Source organism: Sarcophilus harrisii, chromosome 5 (assembly GCF_902635505.1).
Source record: "Sarcophilus harrisii chromosome 5, mSarHar1.11, whole genome shotgun sequence".
NCBI lineage: Eukaryota > Metazoa > Chordata > Mammalia > Dasyuromorphia > Dasyuridae > Sarcophilus > Sarcophilus harrisii.
Genome location: NC_045430.1, coordinates 85,274,856 through 85,294,326, shown reverse-complemented (window position 1 = coordinate 85,294,326; position 19,471 = coordinate 85,274,856). Strand labels below are relative to the sequence as shown.

General features: G+C 34.6%; 1 protein-coding gene and 1 pseudogene across 1 annotated transcript; one reads left to right on the top strand and one right to left on the bottom strand.

Annotated features, from left to right (window-relative positions):
- Positions 1 to 1,797: 1,797 nt before the first annotated feature.
- On the top strand, positions 1,798 to 2,669 carry LOC100916487 (annotated as a pseudogene).
- Positions 2,670 to 17,151: 14,482 nt separating this feature from the next.
- On the bottom strand, positions 17,152 to 18,099 carry LOC100916745 (olfactory receptor 6C2-like). The gene has a single exon (XM_003772147.3). It carries the CDS (start codon positions 18,088 to 18,090, stop codon positions 17,152 to 17,154), a length of 939 nt encoding a protein of 312 aa, XP_003772195.2. The 5' UTR covers positions 18,091 to 18,099.
- Between the last annotated feature and the right edge of the window lie 1,372 nt (positions 18,100 to 19,471).

Sequence of the window (19,471 nt, the reverse complement as noted above, 5' to 3'; positions counted from 1 at the left end):
AATGCTTTTGTGGTTGTGTTTTTCTTGTATCTGGGTAGTATCTGGGTTTTTCTTGGCAGATAAACTTCCAAATGTTTTATATTGTCTGCAAGTATTTTACATAGAATTTTTCTTGCTATCTCTTCCTACTGGATTTTTTATATAACACATAGAAATGTTAATGGTTTATTTGGATTTAATGTATATCCTGCAGCTTTTTCAAAGTTGTTCATTGTTTTAACTAATTTTGGGGAAAGCTTCTATTTTATTCCAACTACAGATAATACTGATGTTAATTTTAGCTATCTACTACTTATCATTTCAAGGAGAGTTCCATTTTGTCCTAAAACTTCTAAGTTTTAGTAGAAATGGTTGTTGTATTTTGTCAAAAACATTTTCATCATCTCCTGTTATAACTATGATTTTTGTTATTTTTTTAATTCATCTGGTCAATTATGCCAACAATTTTCCTAATATTAAACCAGTCCTGTATTCCTGGTATAAATCCTACCTAATCATATGTAATATTCTCTTCTCTAAAACATGATGTTCTCTGGGAGCAGGTTTCTTGGGGAGCTTCTGGAGGCAGCCTTAGTTTCAGTTCAGTGAAACAATCACCTCAAATGCAGCCAGCTGTTAAAGTCCAATCCTTTATTGTCTTTTCCAAAATAGCCCAGTTAGCTTTCCTTGGTTCCGAGAGCTCTTGTTGCTAGTCCTTTGCCTCTGCCAGCTTCAGCCTCCAGCTCCCTCTGAATCCAAAGCCTCCAGCCAGCACAATGGTGGAATATTGAATGAATTTGACTCTTCCTCCAAGAAAGTGGGCTTGTGGGAGCTGTGATTTGTGAATCTCCTCCACTGAATCCTGACTTGTGAATCTCCCGAAGTCTCTCAAGGGTTTGTGGGAGCTCCTCCTTATATATCCTCTCTTAAAGGTGTGAACTCTAATGTATGAACCAATGTGTGAACTCTCCCAAAGGTGTGAACTCTAAAGGTGTGAACTAAGTACATAAGCATTGTCTCTATCCATTCCAGTGACTTAGCACCTTGTTTCAAGTTCTGGCCCACAACAGTCATAGTATATAATCTTCCTGGTATATTGCTGTAATCTCCTTTATTTTATATATACAATTTATTTATATTGTATGTGCATTTTACTTAATATTTTTGCTTCAATATTCATTAGGGAAATTGGTTTTTAGTTTTCTTTCTTTTTAATTTTTCATGATGCATGCCTCAAATCCACATTTTTGTTATAGAAGCAATTTGGTAGGGCTCTATTTTTGCTTATTTTTCTAAATAGTTTGTAGAATATTGAAATCATTTGTTCTTTAAATATGTAATAGAATTCAATTGTATATCCATTTGTATTCCATCCTAGAGGGGTTTTCTTAAAAAAAAAAAAAAACTATTTCTTGCTTCTTCAATTTCTTTTTCTGAAAAATGTATTATTTAAGTATTCAGTAATTAGGTTTTGAGGGAAATTTAGTGATAAGATTTTTAAGGTGATTGAAATGCAAATGATATTAGTTATAAAGAAAGATGAAATGAATGAATGTAGATAAAGTTCAGACAAGAATGGGACAGAACACTGCTAAAAAAAATCTATCTACAAACCCACTACTATATCTCCCCAATTTATAGCTGAGAGATGTTCAAGTCAACACATCAGGGATATTGTTTTTTCTCAAGCAAAATTAAGGTACAGTGATAATTTGCATGGATTTTCCATCTAGTTCTTAGAGCTAATACATTTTGTCACCCTCCTCTTCAGATCTAATCTTTCTCTTCTTTTATATACAGAACCATCAGATTTCAGCAATGAGAAATCATACAGGGATAACATTATTTATCCTTCAAGGACTAACAGATGATCCCCAACTAAAGATTCTGATTTTCATCTTTCTCTTTCTCACATGTCTTTCAAGTATAATTGGGAACCTGATCATCATCATTCTTACCTTGATGGATATACAACTTAAGGCACCCATGTGGTTTTTCCTCTGAAATTTTTCTTTTTTAGAAGTGGTATTCACAGCTGCCTATATTCCAAGCTATTTCTAGTTTGTCAACTGGAGATGATACTATTACCTATCGTGCTTGCTTTGCCCAAATTTTTTTGTTATCCTTCTTGGGGCAACAGAATTTTTTCTTCTAGCCACTATGTCCTATGATTGCCATGTGGGTATCTGCAAACCTCTGCACTACACAACCATCATGAACGGCAAAGTCTGTAACCAGCTGCTACTGAGTTCTTAATTGACTAGGATTATGATCATCCTCTTATCAATTAGTCTGGGTCTTCAAGTGGAATTTTGGGGCTCCAGTCATTGATCATTTTGGCTGTGATACATTTCCCATGTTAAAGATTGCATGCTCAGACACAATTTATAGAGAGAATGGTTTTGATCTTTGTTGTGGTGACACTCATTATCTCTTTATTCTTATAATTTTTGTCCTATACATTCATTATCAGCACAGTTCTTAGATTCCCCTCAGCTCAGAAAAGAAAAAAAGTCTTTTTCCACATGTTCCTCCCACCTGATTGTTAGCTTCATTACTTATAGAAACTGCATCTTTATATCAAATCATCTGCAAAAGAAGGAGTGACTTTGAATAAGGTGGTGTCAGTACTCACAACTTTAGTTGTTCCTGTTATAAACCCCTTAATTTATGCCCTAAGAAACAAGTAAGTGATATAATCTCTTAAAGACTCAGGAAAAAAGATTTTCTTTCTCTCCAAGCAATAAAGAACTAAAAACAAAATAAAACAAAACCTAATTCCAAATGATTAAAAAAAAAAAAATCTGAGTAACCTTTAACCATCTGTCCTGGATTTCATTATCCTTTTTTATTTCCCTTGCTAATTAATTCTTTATCCACAGTCTAATCACTATCACCTTTTCACATTTCCTTTCTCTTTGAATGAGAATTGATCTAACACCCAAGTAATAAAAATTTATTTTTCCTTTCTTCCCCCATTCTTTGATTGTCAGATTCTGTCATGATGTAGCATCTTACTAAATACTCCCACTTGAAAAACCCTCATGATCACACCTGGAAACACTAAAACAAATTCTTTCACCCTCCCAACGTTATATATAAGGAATTCCTATATGAGATAGCATGGAATAATCAGTTCTACAACTTTAAAATAACCATAGAAGTCAATTAGTCCAACAAGCCTCATTCTTGCTGCTGATACCCCAAACTGTTGTCTATATTTCTTACCTCTCCTTATTCTTCTTCCTTGTCTGTTCTCTGTATAGAATCTCTTTATTCATACTGCCTCATCATATCTGACTAATTTCCTGCCTATGAAGACACCAACATGATTTTCTAAAATGATCACTGTTCCCTAATAAAATAGAAGTAAGCTGCATCTCTTTAAGTCTTTTATAATACTGTATTTTTACCTCTTCAGTACATTTAAACACTTATTTTATTCAAGTTTGTATTAGGATTATGGTATATCTGCCTTTTTCTCCCAACTTTATTGGAAGCTGCTGGGTGATAGGGAAAAGGTATCATTTATCTTCAGTATAATGCTTCATACATAACAATGCTTTCCACATATAAAAGAGTTTGTTGAATTTCATTAGTGGGAGGAAAGACATAATTTAAAGACTGTCAATCACAAGTAGGAACACAAGACATTCAGAAGCTGAGAGAAATTAAATAAAAATAGTTGCATGGAAATGCTGACTTTGGAAAAACAAATCTAAAAGCTCTATTCAATAAAAGAAATTAAATTACCTCTGGTATACAACAATGCTCAGAAGACTACAACCAAATTCTGACTTAAAGGAAAATAAATAAAGGGGATGGGCAATTAATACAAAATTATTTTATTGAAGGAAACACAAATCAGATAATTATAATTTTATATGTGAATGGATCAAACTCATAATTGAAATGAAAGATAATGAGAAAAAGCGTAAGAAAATAAAATCCAGCTATTTGTTGCATGCAAAGAAAAAAAGAAAAAAAATAAGGAACTGGAGAAAAATATCTCAAGATAATAAAACTCAAAAATTTCTGCAGTTGTATAGATAACAACAAAAACTCATGAGGTCAAGATCATAAAAAAGAAAAATAGATTATGTTTTAAGGCATCACGAAGAATTTTATTAAATATATATTGCTAAGTGGCATAGCACTAACACCATAAATGAAAACTAACTCAGTGGAAAAACTATATAGATTTTAAAGATAATAATTGTACATTTTAATATTTTTCTCTGAGAGAAAAATGAATCTAGATAATGAGAAAGAAAACATCTAAATAAAAATAGTCTGGAAAAATGTTTATTTTCTGAAGAGGAATACTAAAAATGATGCCTATTATTAAGTACCATTTACAGAAATTGATCAGTTAAAAGAAACTATTAATGTAAAAAGCCAGAACAATAAACATTTACATTGTATACAAAAATGCCATAAAAATATCTAAGAAATGTAAGCAGTAAAAACCTCATAACTTCCTAAAGAATGTATTATAAAAACAAAATTTATTTTTTAATTATAAAAAGAAAAAATTGGGGCATAAGTAAACTGGATCTCTGAAGAAAATTAAATTCACTAATCTATCACTAAGCATTTATTTAATATTTTTATTTTCCCCAGTTACATGTAAAGCCATTTTTACTTTTGCTTTTAAAACTTTGAACTCCAGGGGGGCGGAGCCAAGATGGCAGAGAAAGCACACGCGACTTTCTAAGCTCCTCTCATTCCCCTCATAACCAACTATTTTATCCAGCCTCAGAAATAGCTCTTCACTGCTTAAATTCATGAAGATCAGAAGCATACAACTTACCTGCTGAAGTCAATCTGGAAGATCGCCAGGAAAGGTTTGCCTTGAGGGGCCAGAAACAGACCAGGACAGGCAGGGAGAGGCTAGCATCCTGAGCAGACCAGGGGCGGGGGTGATCTCTGTGGCTAGAGAAGTTATAGAGACCACTCTGCTATAGGCTAACTGCTCTGCCTTGATTACAAAGCAGTAAACTGGCAGAGAAATTAAAGCCTGGAACAGAGGGGACTCTAAAAAAACGCCAGAACCTAACACTGGCTGTACCTACTCAAACCCGGGAAGTGACTCAGGAGACTGAAACACAGCCCTGCAGCCACATCCTGCAGTTCGGGGCTTTTGCGGGGGCAGTTACAAACCCACATGGCAGGGGGGCACAGCCTGGGCAGCCTCTAATCAGCACAGTGCGGGGCTCGGCCTGGGGCAATAGAACTTCCCCAACAGGACTATGCTTCCCAAAGCAGAGACACTTGCGGTCCTGCAAATCCATTCACTACTCAACTGCTAATACCCACAGCCCCAGAGCAGGATTTGGCTTGGGATAGTGAAACTCTCAGTGCTCAGTGTCTAGCCCCAGGGCAGTCGTTATCTCACACAGTTGGGGTTCTTTGCAGGGCACTTTCCCAGCTCTGCCCTGCAGGCCTGAGTTACTTCCCAGGGGTGAACTCTTTCCCAGAGCACTCCAGTACCTCGCTGCTTTTTGCAGCCGGCTAAGAGGACAGCTACCCGTCCATACACCTCTGGCTGCCCTGTAGAGGAAGCTGGTAACCTCCTGGCCCTGAAGGCAGACTCTAAAGGCTTTCACAAAATGAGTAAGAAAATCAAAAGGGCAATTGATAGTTTCTACTCAGAAAGAGAACAGCTTTTCAACCCTGAAGAGACTAATAGCAGACAGTCTCCAGACAATTGTTGCTCCCCAATACAAAAGGCTCTCCTAGAAGAGACTATTAAAAACCTTAAAAGAGAACTAGAAGAAAAATGGGGAAAGAAAGAGAAGCTATGCAAGAGAGTACAGAAAAGATATATAACTCACTAAAAGAAAAATTTGACAAAGTGGAAAACAACTCCCTGAAATGTGAACTGGAAAAGGTAAAAAACTCCCAAGAAGTGCAGGGAAAACAGAATTTGTGAATTGGAGAAAGAAAATAACTCACTAAAAAAAAAAAAAAAAATTAGTGAAATGGAAAAAAATTCCATAGAGCAAAATGACTCATTTAAAAACTCAATCGGACATATACAAAAAGAAGTAAAAAAAGCTAATGAAGAAAATAACAAGCTAAAAATTAGAACTGAACAAATAGAAATAACTGATTCATTGAGACAGGAAAACCAAAAAACTGAAAGATTGGAAAAAAATGTCAAATATTTACTTGAAAAAACAACGGACCTGGAAAATAGATCAAGGAGAGAAAACCTAAGGATCATCGGACTACCCGAAAAAATATGATGAAAAAAAGAGCCTAGATACTATTTTACAGGAAATTATTAAAGAAAACTGCCCAGCAGCCCTTTTTGTAGTGGCTAGAAACTGGAAACTGAAAGGATGTCCATCAGTTGGAGAATGGCTGAATAAATTGTGGTATATGAAAATTATGGAATATTATTTCTTGAAATAAAAGGATGATTTAAAAGGCCTGGAGAACTTAACGAACTGATGCTGAGTGAAATGAGCAGGACCAGGAGATCATTATATACTTCAACAACAATACTGATGATGACCAGTTCTGATGGATGGCCATCCTCAGCAACAGATCAACCAAACATTTCAATGGAGGAATGAAAGAACTATCTATGCCCAGAAAAATAACTCTGGGAGATGACTAAAACCATTACTTAAATTCCCAATCCCTTTATTTTAGCACCCATGCATTTTTGATTTCCTTCACAAGCTAATTGTACAATAATTCAAGTCTGATTCTTTTTGTAAGCAAAATAATGTTTTGGTCATGTATATTTTTTGTGTATCTAAGTTATTTTTTAATATATTTAACATCTACTGGTCATCCTGCCATGTGGGGGGGGGGGGGGGGTAAGAGGTGAAAAATTGGAACAAGAGGTTTGGCAATTGTTAATGCTGTAAAGTTACCCATGTATATATCCTGTAAATAAAAGGCTTTAAATTAAAAAAAAAAGAACTGCCAGAAGTAATAGAACCAAAAGGTAAAATAAGGGAAAGAATTCATCAACACCTTCAAAAAGACCCTAAAATAAAGCTCCGGAATATTGGGCAAACTTCAGAATTTTCAGTTAAAGAAAAATTTACAAGCATCCAGGAAAAAACATTAAATACCAAGGTCCCAAATAAGGGTCACACAAGATCTGGCTGCCCAACATTAAAGGATCAAGGGCCTGGTTTGATATCCTGGGAAAAGAACTTGGAATGCAGCAAGAAAATTACCAGCAAGCTGAGCATTTTTTTTTCCATGGAAGAAGATGGACATTTAATGAAACAGAGCAATTCCATCTTTGTTTCTAAAGAAAAAAAGACTTAAACAAAAAATTTGATCTCCAAAAACAGGACTCAAGACAAGCAGAAAAAGGTAAAAGGAACTCTTGACAACGTATTTTGTTGGGATATACATAAAATCACATGTAAATTTGATTTTACTGGGAATAGAAAAAAAAAGGGAAGAGAAATGGAAAAGGGATAGGCGAAAAAGGGGAGATAAAAAGGGGAAACTTATGCGCCGATGAACAAAAACCACTATCTGAGGAACAAGAGAAGGAGGAACATTGTGGAACTTACTCCACGAGTTGGCTCAAAGAAGAAATAATTGAACATTTGTTTTAAAGAATCTTCTTCACCTCATTAAAAGTGGGGAGGAAAAGGAAAAGGAAAAAAGTAATAAGTGAAGGGACAAGAAAGGGAAGGATTCAAAGGGAGGAGGGGGGATATAAAGAGGGAGGCTGGGTGACGCAAAAAATAATTTTCAAGGAAGGGAAGGAAGGCAACAAAAAAAAAGCATAATCTGGGGATATTGGGAAAAAAATAAAATTAGTAATTTAACCATAAATGGAATGGGAGAATCCCCCAAAAGGAGGGGATAGCAGACTGGATCAAAGTCAGAACCCTACAATATGTTGTTTACAAAAAACCTTAAAACAGGGAGATACATAAAGAAGGTAAAGGCTGGGCAGAATCTATTAGTTGGTGAATCAAAAAGAGGGGTAGCCATCCTTACCCTCAGATCAATAAAGCAAAATTGATCTAATTAAAAGAGATAAGGAAGGAAACTATATCTTTAAAAGGATATAGACAATGAAGCAAATCAGTATTAAACATATATACCAAGTAGTAAGCATCTAACTTCCAAAGGAAAAGTTAAGAGTTTGGAAGAAATAGACAGCAAAACATATGCGGAGACCCCTTCTTGCACTCCAGATCAGAAAACAAATCACAAAACAAAAAGAAAGAAATTAAAATAAAAGAATATTAGAAAGGTAGGTAGAAGATTCCGGGAGAAAACGAATGGTGATAGAAAAGGAGAATACTTTCCTTTCCAGCCTGGCCACATAAAAATTGACTAATTAGGACATAAAGACCCAAATTAAATGCAGGAAGGCAGAAAAGTAAATCTTTTTTTCAGATCACAATGCAACAAAAAACTACATTCAACAAAAAAGTTGGTTAAACAAATCAAAAAAAGTAATTGGAAACTAAATAATTCCCCATCTTAAAGAATGATTGGGTGAAACAGCAAATTATGACACAATTAATAACTTCACTCAAGATAATGAAATGGTGGACATAAAAATTTTGGGATGGTCAAAGTGGTAAGGGGAAACTTTAATCTTTAGAGGCATTGAACAAAAATAGAGAAAGAGAAGGTCAAGAATTTCAACTTAAAAAGCAGAAAAAAAAATTAAAAACCCCCAATAATTACTAAACTTAAATTTAAAATTAAAAGGAGAAATTAATATTGAAATAAAAAAAACTTTGAACAATAAATAAAACTAAGAGTTGGTTTTATGCCAATAAAATTGATAAACCTTTTAAAATCACAAAAAAGGGAGAGGAAAATCAAATTAGTAGTCTTAAAATGAAAGGAGAACTTTCCCCTGAAAGGAAAAAAAAATAATTCGCCCAACTTTACGCCAATAAATTTGATAACCTAAATGAAATGGATGACTCCCAAAATATAACCCCGGGATTATCAAGGAGGAAGAAATTTTAAATAGTCCCATTTCAGAAAAGAAATAGAAAAGTATTAATCAACTCCCCAAAAAAAAATCTCCAGGGACCAGATGGATTTTTGGGAATTCTACCCAAATTCAAAAGAACAATTAGTCCCAATGCTTTATAAACTATTTGAAAAAGTAGGGAATGAAGGGTCCTACCAAATTCCTTTTATGACACAGACTGGTATGATACCTAAACCAGGTGGCTGAAAAAGAAAGAAAACTATAAACCAATCTCTAATGAATTGTCTAAAAATCAAATAAAATATTAGCAAAAGACACAGAAAATCATCCCGGATAATTCACCATGATCAATAGGATTTATAAGGAATCAGGGTTGGTCAATATTAGGAAAATATACAAATTGGCCATATTAATAACCAAACTAAAAAAACCAATGATCATTCAATAGATGCAGAAAAGCATTTTGATAAAATCCAACTTTTCTTCCTTTAAAAACACAATATAAGAATAAATGGATTTTCCTTAAATAACATGCATCTATTGAAAACCAGCAAAAGCATCATCTGTAATGGGGACAAACTGCAACCATTCCCAATAAATCAAAGTGAAACAAGGTTGCCCACTATCACCATTACTATTTAATATTTATAGAAATGCTAGCTTTGGCAATAAAGCTGGAAAGAGATTAAAGGAATAAGAATAGGCAATGAGGAAACCAAATTATCCTCTTTCTGTGATAGATGGTATCCAAGATCCCCAGAGATTCTATAAAAGTTTTAGAAATAATCCACAATTTTAAAAGTTTGGTTATAAAATAAACCCACAAAGTCATCACATTCTTATATATCACTAAAAAATCCAATAGTCAGAGTTACAAAGAGAAATCCCATTTAAAGTAATACTGATAGTATAAAATATTTAGGAATCTATCTGAAGGGAAAATCAAAACTTTTGCCCTAAAAAACACTTTCCACACAAATTAAGTCTGATCTTAATGGAAAAATATTAAATGTCTTGGTTGGGCAAAATATTATAAAGATGAAAATACCTAAACTAATCTATTTATTTAGCACTATACCAATCAGATTCCAAAAAATATTTTGATGACCCCGAAAAAAAAACAAAATTATATGGAAAATAAAGGTCAAAATTTCAAGGGAATTAATGAAAAAAAAATCAAATGAAGGTGGCCTAGCTGTACCAGATCTAAAATTATATTATAAGGCGGGTTACTAAAACTATCTGGTATTGGCTAAGAAATAGACTAGTTGATCAATGGAATAGGTTAGGTTAAAGGACAAAAACCAATAACTTTAATTATCTAGGTTTGAAAACCCAAAGACCCCGTTTTGGGGGAAAGAATGCATTATTTGACAAAAATTGCTGGGAAAATTGAAAATTGGGAGGAAACTAGGCATTGACTCAAATTAAACCCGTACACCAAGATAAGGTCAAAATGGGTTTGCTCTAAGCATAAAGAAAGGAGATCATAAATAAATTGGAAGAATAGGATATTTACCTCTTGACCTGTGGAAAGGAAGGAATTTATGACCAAAGAAGAACTAAGATCATTAACCAAAAGCAAATTTTGATTATATCAAATTGAAAAGTTTTGACAAACAAAACTAATGCGGGAAGATTAGAAGGGAAACAATAAACTGGGAAAAACATTTTTACAGTCAAAGGTTCTGATAAAGGATCACAAAAATATAGAGAATTCTAATTTATAAGAAATCAAGCCATTCTCCAATTGATAAATGGTCAAAGGATATGAACAGACAATTTTCAGATGATGAAATTAAAACTATTACTACTCAATGAAAATATTCCAAATCACTATTGATCAAGAAAGAAATTAAGACAACTCTGAGATAACCACCCCGTCAGATTGGCTAGAATGAAGGAATGATAACCGGAATGTTGAGGGATGCAGGAAAACAGGGACACTGATACATTGTTGGTGGTTGGAATCATCCAGCCATTCTGGAAGCAATTTGGAACTATGCCCAAAAGTTATCAAATGTGCTCCTTTGATCCAGCAGTGTTCTACTGGGCTTTCCCAAAAGATAGGGAAAAAAGAAAGGAAAGGGATCTGTATGTGCCAAAATGTTTGTGGCAGCCTTGTTTGGTGGTGGTGAAAATGAATGGATGTCCACGAATGGTTGAGTAAATTGTGGTATATGAATGTTATGGAAATTATTGTTCTGTGAAATGGGGACAAAACAGAGAGGATTGGGGGAGACTTACATGAACTGATTTGAGCGAAATGAGAAACGGAGATCATTTTATACCTCAACAACGATAGTGTATGAGGATGTATTCTGAAGGAAGTGGATTTCTTCAACAAAGACAAGATCTAACTTAGTTTCAATTGATCAAGGATGGACAGAAGCAGTATACCCAAAGAAAGAACACTAGGAAATGAATGTAAACTGCTTGCATTTTTGTTCTTCTTCCCAAGTTATTTATACCTTCTAAATCCAATTCTCCCTGAGCAAAAGAAAACGTTCGGTTCTGCACACATATTGTATCCAAGATCTACTGTTCTATTTAAATGTATAGGACGCCATCTTGAGGAAGGGTGGAGGAGGAGGGGAAAATCGGAAAGAAGTGAGGAGGGATAATGTTGTAAAAAATTACCCTGGCATGGGTTCTGTCAATAAAAAGTTATTTAATAAAAAAATAAATAAATAAATAAATAAATAAAACAAAAAAACAAAAAAAATAATCTTAATTAAATATAAGGTGTATAGTTAAAATTCCCTTCAACATATATAATTTATCATTTATGGAAAACCAAGCTATTTACAGAGATATTGATAATAAATCTCAGAAAATAAAATTTTTAATTTGAAAAAAAAAAACTTTGAACTCCAGGTTCTCTTCCCTCTTCCTTACCCAAATCCCCATTAAGAAGGCTATGAAAAGTTATACAAAACATTTTTATAAAAGTCATGTTGCAAAAGAAAATATAAATCTTCCCCCCTCAAAAAAAATGTCAAGAAAAATAAAGTTTATAAAAGTATGCTTTAATCTTTATTCAGACACAATTAGTTCTCTGGGTATGGATAGGATCATAAGTCATCATAAGAGTAGCATTGGATCATGTACTGTTGAGAATAGCAAAATCATTTAGTTGATCATCCCACAACATTGCTATTACTTTGTGCACAGTACATTTCACTTTGCTTGAATTCATGGAGGATTTACCAGGTTTTTCCGATAGCATCCTGCTCATCATTTCACATAAAACAATAATACTCCATCATAGTCACATGCTACAATTTATTTAGCCATTCTCCAAATAATGGACATCCCCTAAATTTCTAATTATTTGCCCTGATAAAAGAGCTGCTATAAATATTTTTACATATAGATCCTTTTCTTTTTTTAAACCTATTTTGGGGGGTTATGTCTAGTATCAAAATATATTCATGACTTATTGATGAGAATGTACAGTATGGTTATTAAAAAGGAGAGACCCTAAGAAAGCACCAAAGGGAACATTTGGACATGAGGACAGGATTTAGGTCATAATCTTAAAAAGGAAATTGAGGGGCTGCTAGTTGGTGCAGTGGATAGAGCACCAACCCTGAAGTCAGGAGGAACGGAGTTCAAATCTGGCCTCAGACACTTAACGCTTAATTAGGCAAGTTACTTAACCCCAATTGTCTCAGAAAGAAAAAAAGGAAACTGAAAATTAGACAGGGATTCAATGCATGCTGATTTGTTCAGTCCAAACTTCTCTTCTGAATTCCATTCTCATATCTCCAACTATCTAATGAATACCTCAAACTGAGTGTCCTATGGGCATGTTAAAATCAACATGTCCAAATCTGAATTTATCATTCTGCTCCCCAAATGATTCACTCTTACAAATTTTTCTATTAATGATAAATTCTCCAAGTCAACCAAGTGTGTAACCTGGATGCCATCTTCATTTCTCTCTTCTATGTGATGTGTTGCTAAATCCTGTCTATGTCTATCTACCTTCCCACAATACTTCTATTATCCCTTCTCTCCTCTGACACTATCAACACCTAGATGCAAAGCATCATTCCATGCACTATTACAATTGTTATTTTCTGAAGAAGAATACTAAAAATGATACCTATTATTAAGTACCATTTACAGAAATTGATCAGTTAAAAGAAACCATTAATGTAAAAAGCCAGAATCAAAAGGCAAAATCAAAAATTTTCCCTACTTCAAGACTCTGGTTCCATGGCTCCTTATAACCCCAGGATCAAATATAAACCCTCTGTTTGAATTTTAAATCTCTTCACTTTAACCTTTCTAACTTTCTATTGTTCTTATACCTTATTCCCCACTACTGACTCTTAGATCCAGTGACACTGGTTTCCATGCTGTTTCTCCCACGAAGTATTTATTCCATCTCCCAACTCCATTTTCACTGACTGTCTTTTTGAGAGCAGGCAATATTTTTGTCTTTTTTTTGTGTCCTCAGAGCTTATCAGTCCCTGGCACATGTTAAGTTCTTAATAAGTGCATGTTGACTTGAAAAGCAATGACTAGGTACCAAGCATTGTACTGCTGAGAATTCAAAGAAAAGAAAACAATCCTTACTCTTCAGCTTTAATTCTTATTCTAATAAGGCAACATGTAAATAATGGGTACAAATAAGATATATGTAGGAGAGACTAAAGCTAATCTTAAACAGAAAGGCTCTGGTATCTAAAAGAACTAGAAAAGTTTTCCTTAAAAACATTACATTTGAGGAATCCTAAAGAAAGCCAGAGATTCTAAAGAGGCAGTAAAAAGAATACTCCAGGCATGAGAGGTAATTTAGCTAGTTCTAGCCAAAAGACCTTCAGCACAAGTATACTAAATAAAGAGATTGTTCTTCGCTATTTGTTACCTTTGAGAAGTCATAGAAGAGCTATCTCAAGTAAAAACAAAAACAAAAAACTAAGGTCTTTCCTAAATATAACTTTCTGGTGAATTCTATCTTAACAGAAATATTTGAAGGTTTAGATCAGAAAATTTCCCACTTTTGAAAGATAATGATTGTTCAGTGGGTAGACTACTCAGAATGGAATTGGGGAGATGTGTTGAAATCTAGACTCAGGAAATTTCTAGCTGTGTGTTACTGCAAGCAAGTTATTTTGACCTCTCTCAGCTCAGCTTACTCAATTGCAAAGCGATAATTCTAACAGGATTTAGCAAGCTTGCTGTGATGCTCCAATGAAATAATTATGTAAAATCAGAAGTCATATAAAGGCTTATTCCTTTCCTCTCCCCCTTTTGATCGATACAAATATATTCCATTAGGTTTGCTTTGGGGGTGTTGTTTAGTTTTATTTATTTCTTTTTTCATTTGTCAGCATTTTTATGATTTTAATTGGGGTCATGAGCTAATGGCACAAGGAGAGAGAGAAGGAAGGAGAGAAATGAGGGGAAAGGAAAAAGAAGAGGGAAGGGGAGAAAAAAGAGGGAAGGGAGGAACAGAGGGATACATAATCAAGACTAGAAGATGACTCTTAGGTCCAATGCCTGTGTGTTCCTCCCCTATTATGGTCAAGGTAATGTTTATAGCTCTGGTGCTATACCTTTTCCTTGATGGCTGTAATTTACTACATCACTTTTTGTATAAAAAGCATGATTGCTCAAATGCTACAAAGACATATGTTATATTCCAAGCTCTAATAAAATAGGTGGCCTGTTGATTTTATTTTTCAAAAACAAAAATGTAATGACTTTTCAATCATCCATGCTAATGTAGGTGAGCAGAGCAATGGCTAATCCAAAACAATAGATAATTAACTTGCATTTGCTTTGAAATGTTTTTAGGGACCTGGCTAGACCCACATTCTGAGAAACTCCCCAACTTAGAATATACAAAAATAGAAAATACAAAAATATTCTTCTTATTTGTCACAAGGATATTGTTGGTTACTGAGCAGTACTCTGGATATCCCAAAGAGGCAATTACTACTCTTCAAGCCTTTGTCTTGCTGGTCTTGAAATACTCCAGCTTGAGAGCATTGGTGTGAGGATGCCCTTCCCTCCACTAGTTCACAAGCCACATGCTATCACATTTTTTGAGGCAAAACAGGCATCCACTGTCTGTGATAAGGTTGCCTCCTCTTTTTAATTTCTTGTATATAGGCCTCACAAAATCATGAAAGACAACTAATACAAAGAAAACACCACTTTCATGAGCATACCTGTGGTGGGATGTTAGCTCCTTTCACAGTTGCTGCAGAAACATGTTTGGTGTCAGACCAGCCACAAGACAAATTGAAGGAAAAGAAAATGCCTTCTTGGCTTTGATTAGGCTCTACTCTGTGAGGGTGAAATACCTAACAAGAAGTCCTGCTACAACTGACTCAATAAGACATCTCACGTGCTAACAATCCTTACATAATTCTTTGTTGCTTAGCATTGCCCTATAAGTAAAAGAGTAAAACTGTTTCTTGCTTCATTCATGTCTATTTTTAGGTACCCTTTTTTCCTCCCCTACCTCCGTCCTTCTGGATAACTAACCAGGAGGGTCCTTTAGATAGAGCCCATCATAAAATTGTTCATCATGAATATCAGACAGGTGTAAAATTATGACAATAGGAGCCTGGTTTCCCTATAGTACAAACAGGCAACCTCTGAAGAATGAAAAATTCCCCAAATATATGATGTTTCCTGTGCTTTGTATACTCAGTATTTATAGACAATACAGGTATCAATGGCTCCTATTTCATGAACAGTTTAAATTTTTCAGTGTAGAATTATTTTCTTGAAATGATGGACCATTTTATAGTTTCATTAATATGTCATGTTAGTGTATCTGTTTTCACAAGATTTCCCTCACACTAATTTATTATCTTTGTTAACTTGTTAGATATGACATGACTTCACAGTCATATGAAATTACATTTGTTTTATTATTTGTGCACTGGAGACTTTTGTTCAATGACTTTTGTTCAGCTGCATTTCTATTCCTCATCCTAGGGTTTCTATTGGCAACCTCAGAATTTGGTTCTTTTTTTGTCATTTACAGAAAAAGAAAAGGAATCCCTATTCTATCATGCAAGTACAAACAAGTTAAATACATTTTTTTAAAAGAGAGAGTTTCTATTCTATTACACAGAAAACATGGGTCAATAAAAAAGCAAGATAATTCCCATGTCCACTCTACTTTTCTCAGATAAAGGAAATGCATTTAAGATGTATGGAAAGATAAAGTCTCATTCTTCAGATAATACTATATCCCTGCAGAAAACAGGTACAAAATGATAGATTTGAAGCTTCATAGATTAAGAAGTAGAAGAAACATTACAAGCCAATTAGTCCACCCATTTCCATTTTGCAGGTAGTAAAGATCTTCCAAAAGAATGACATATTCAGGATTGCTATCAAAGTCCTAAATAGACTGCATAACTCCCTATAAAGTCTACTCCCTGTAAAGTACTATGTACTGCTGTGGTGAGAATTGAACTACTAATAGAAAAAACAAAAAACCAGGATAGATTCTGCTCTCAAAGAGCTTATATTCTAACAGCAAAGAAATAACACATATAGAGGGATGGTAGCCACAGAGAAATGTTTTTTTATGTAGAAAATATAAGGGATAAAGAGTGCATCTCCAAGACTATAGGTGGACAGAATTTTTCCTTCTGCAATGGCAAAGTTGGCTTGATTATGATTCCAGGGAAAGATAGTTTACAACAGTGAAAAAGAAAATTGGCTTTGGAGTCAGAGGCCTTGATTGAAATGCCATCTCTGCCATTTATTACCTTGGATAACCTTGGACAAGTCACTTGCCCATCAAATGAAAGAGAAAGACTAAATATCACCGAAAGTCTCTTACTCATCTAAATCTATAATTCTGTGACTTGTCAAGGTCCCAGAGATAGTAAATTTCTGAAGAAGAATTTTAATCTGGAATTTCCTAATTCTAAATCCAGCTCTTCGTCCATCATATCAATCTGTCTGAGAGTGTGGGTGAGCTTGAGCCAGTGAGTTAGAGGAGTAGCATAGACTAGAGGAAAAGTGAATGAGATACAGAAAGCAATATAAATTCCAACAAAATGGGAGACAGTGAGATGATTATCAGCAGGGGAGAAGGAAGCTACTGGCTGCATGGCAAAATGAGTTAGCATAAAATTAAACTTTGCTGATTATAGCAAAGGATAATAAGCAAGAAAAATTATAATGGATTGTAGAATAATAGACTAACTTTCTTTTAACATTTGACAATCTTCAGTCTTTTAGTGCTTTATGAAAATTGCAATCTTTTTAACTAATTCCCTAAAGGCTTGTTTGACCTGTTTATTCCTCAAAGTATAAATAAAGGGGTTCATCACAGGGGCAACAGATGTCATGAGAACTGATACTACCTTGTTCAAAGCTACCATTTCATTTGCAGAAGATTTGACATACATGAAGATGCAGCTTCCATAAGAGATAGAGACAACAATCATGTGGGATGAACAAGTGGAAAAGGCCTTTTGCCTTTGCTGGGCAGAGGGAAATTTCAGAATGGTTCTGACAATGGAGGCATAAGACCAAATCACAAACAATAAGGTGATGATGAGTGTTAATATAGCGTCGATCAAAGCTATCTTCTCTATGAACTTTGTATCTGTGCATGAAATCTCTAGCACAGGAAATGCATCACAAGTAAAATGGTCAATAATATTCGAGTCACAGAAATCCAACTGGAGACCCAGGCTTAATGGAGGGAGAATAATCATTAGTCCAGACAGCCAAGAAATCAGTAGGAGCCGATTACAGACTTTGTTATTCATGATAGTAGTATAATGTAAAGGTTTACAGATGGCCACATAACGGTCATAGGACATGGTAGCTAAAAGGAAGAACTCTGCTGCTCCAAGAAAGACTACAGCAAATAGTTGCATGGCACAAGCATTATAAGAAATTGTATTGTCCCCAGTTGATATGCTGTAGAGGTATCTGGGAATACAGGAAGTTGTGAATGAGACTTCTAAAAAGGAAAAGTTTCTAAGGAAAAAATACATAGGAGTTTTCAGGTGAGGATCCACCAAGGTGAGGGTGATGATAGTCAGGTTCCCAATTATACTCAACATATAATTGAAAAACAGAAATATAAAAAACAAAATCTGTAGTTGTGGATCATCTGTCAGTCCTCGCAGGATGAATAAAGTTATTGCTGTGTGATTTCTCATTCCTTATTTCTGAATTCTTGTGGATCTGCACATGAAAAAGAAGAATGTTGGCACAAAATGAGGATAGTGATGGAAAATGGTGAGAAAAGAAAGATAAATAATTTCTACCCTTCTAGCAAATCTCTCTGCCAGCCTTTCAATATCTCTTGGGAATTAATATTTTTTTGCACTCCCTTATATGGTCCTCTGTCAAAATTTTCTATTTTATCTGTATTCACACAAAGCCCTTCCTTCAGTCTTTCTTTCCTTGGCGATTCTAGAGCGCTGAACATGGAGTCAGGATAATAATGAATAATGGTTATAATAATAATCATTAACAAAATAATAGCTAACATTTATGTAGTACTTGTAGCTATGTGGCGAAGGGGAAGTCATTCAACTCCTCTTCTGCTAAATGAAGCATTTTCAAGACTTACTGCCTACCCCTGCTGTGAAGAAAGTACTTCCTGCATTCTATATGTTAGCCATGCTTATTTCAATTGATTCAATACTAATTGGAATTCCCTTGTCTGCTTCCCATATCTCGACTTTGCCCATCCATCTATGCTCTCCAACACTTATTTTCCCCAGTTATCTTTTTCTAGAAGACTACTTCAAGGAAGAGTTAGGAACATCTGATTTCAGAGGACTGATTTCAGGGCTGGCCACATGAGAAATATTGGGCAGAAGACACAAATTGTCTTTAGCATCCTTCTGCTTCCCTTTCCATGTACTTCTCACTGTTGTTTTGTGTCTCTAATTCTTTCAGTCACCCTGGCTCCTGAATTTTTCTCCTTTCTGTCCTAGTTCTCAAAAGATCATGGATGTGGAGAGATCTTTGTCCAATTTTTCTGACAAAATTTTTGGAAGCTGAGTTCCTGAAGGAATCTACTCTCTGCGAGCTGTTATTTCTGGAAAGATCTCCATTAGAAACCAGAAAACTGTTTCAAAATCAGCCTCTGCTCTTTAAACATTATTACCTTATACAAGTCATTGCATCTGGAACAGTCTCAGTTTCTTTGTCTATTAAATAGTGTGATTGTTCTCTAGATGATTACTAAATTCCTTTCTAACATTAAACTCTTTAATCTTTTGACAAGTGAACTGACAATAAGGTCTGAATAGCTGAATGGTAGGTTCTTTCTCAGGTTGGCTTGTGAATGACATGATATCTTCATAGAAGATATCTTCATGGCTAACATATAGAATTCAGTAAGTACTTTCTTCACAGCAGGGCTAGGCAGTAAGTCTTAAAAATACTTCATTTAGCAGAAGAGGAGTTGAATGACTTCCCCTTCGCCACATAGCTACAAGTACTACATAAATGTTAGCTATTATTTTGTTAATTATTATTATTATAACCATTATTCATTATTATCCTGACTCCATGTTCAGCGCTCTA

Bases quoted from the DNA above. Each gene is read 5' to 3' on its own strand.
- LOC100916745 (XM_003772147.3), bottom strand. From the start codon at position 18,090: ATGAGAAATCACACAGCAATAACTTTATTCATCCTGCGAGGACTGACA.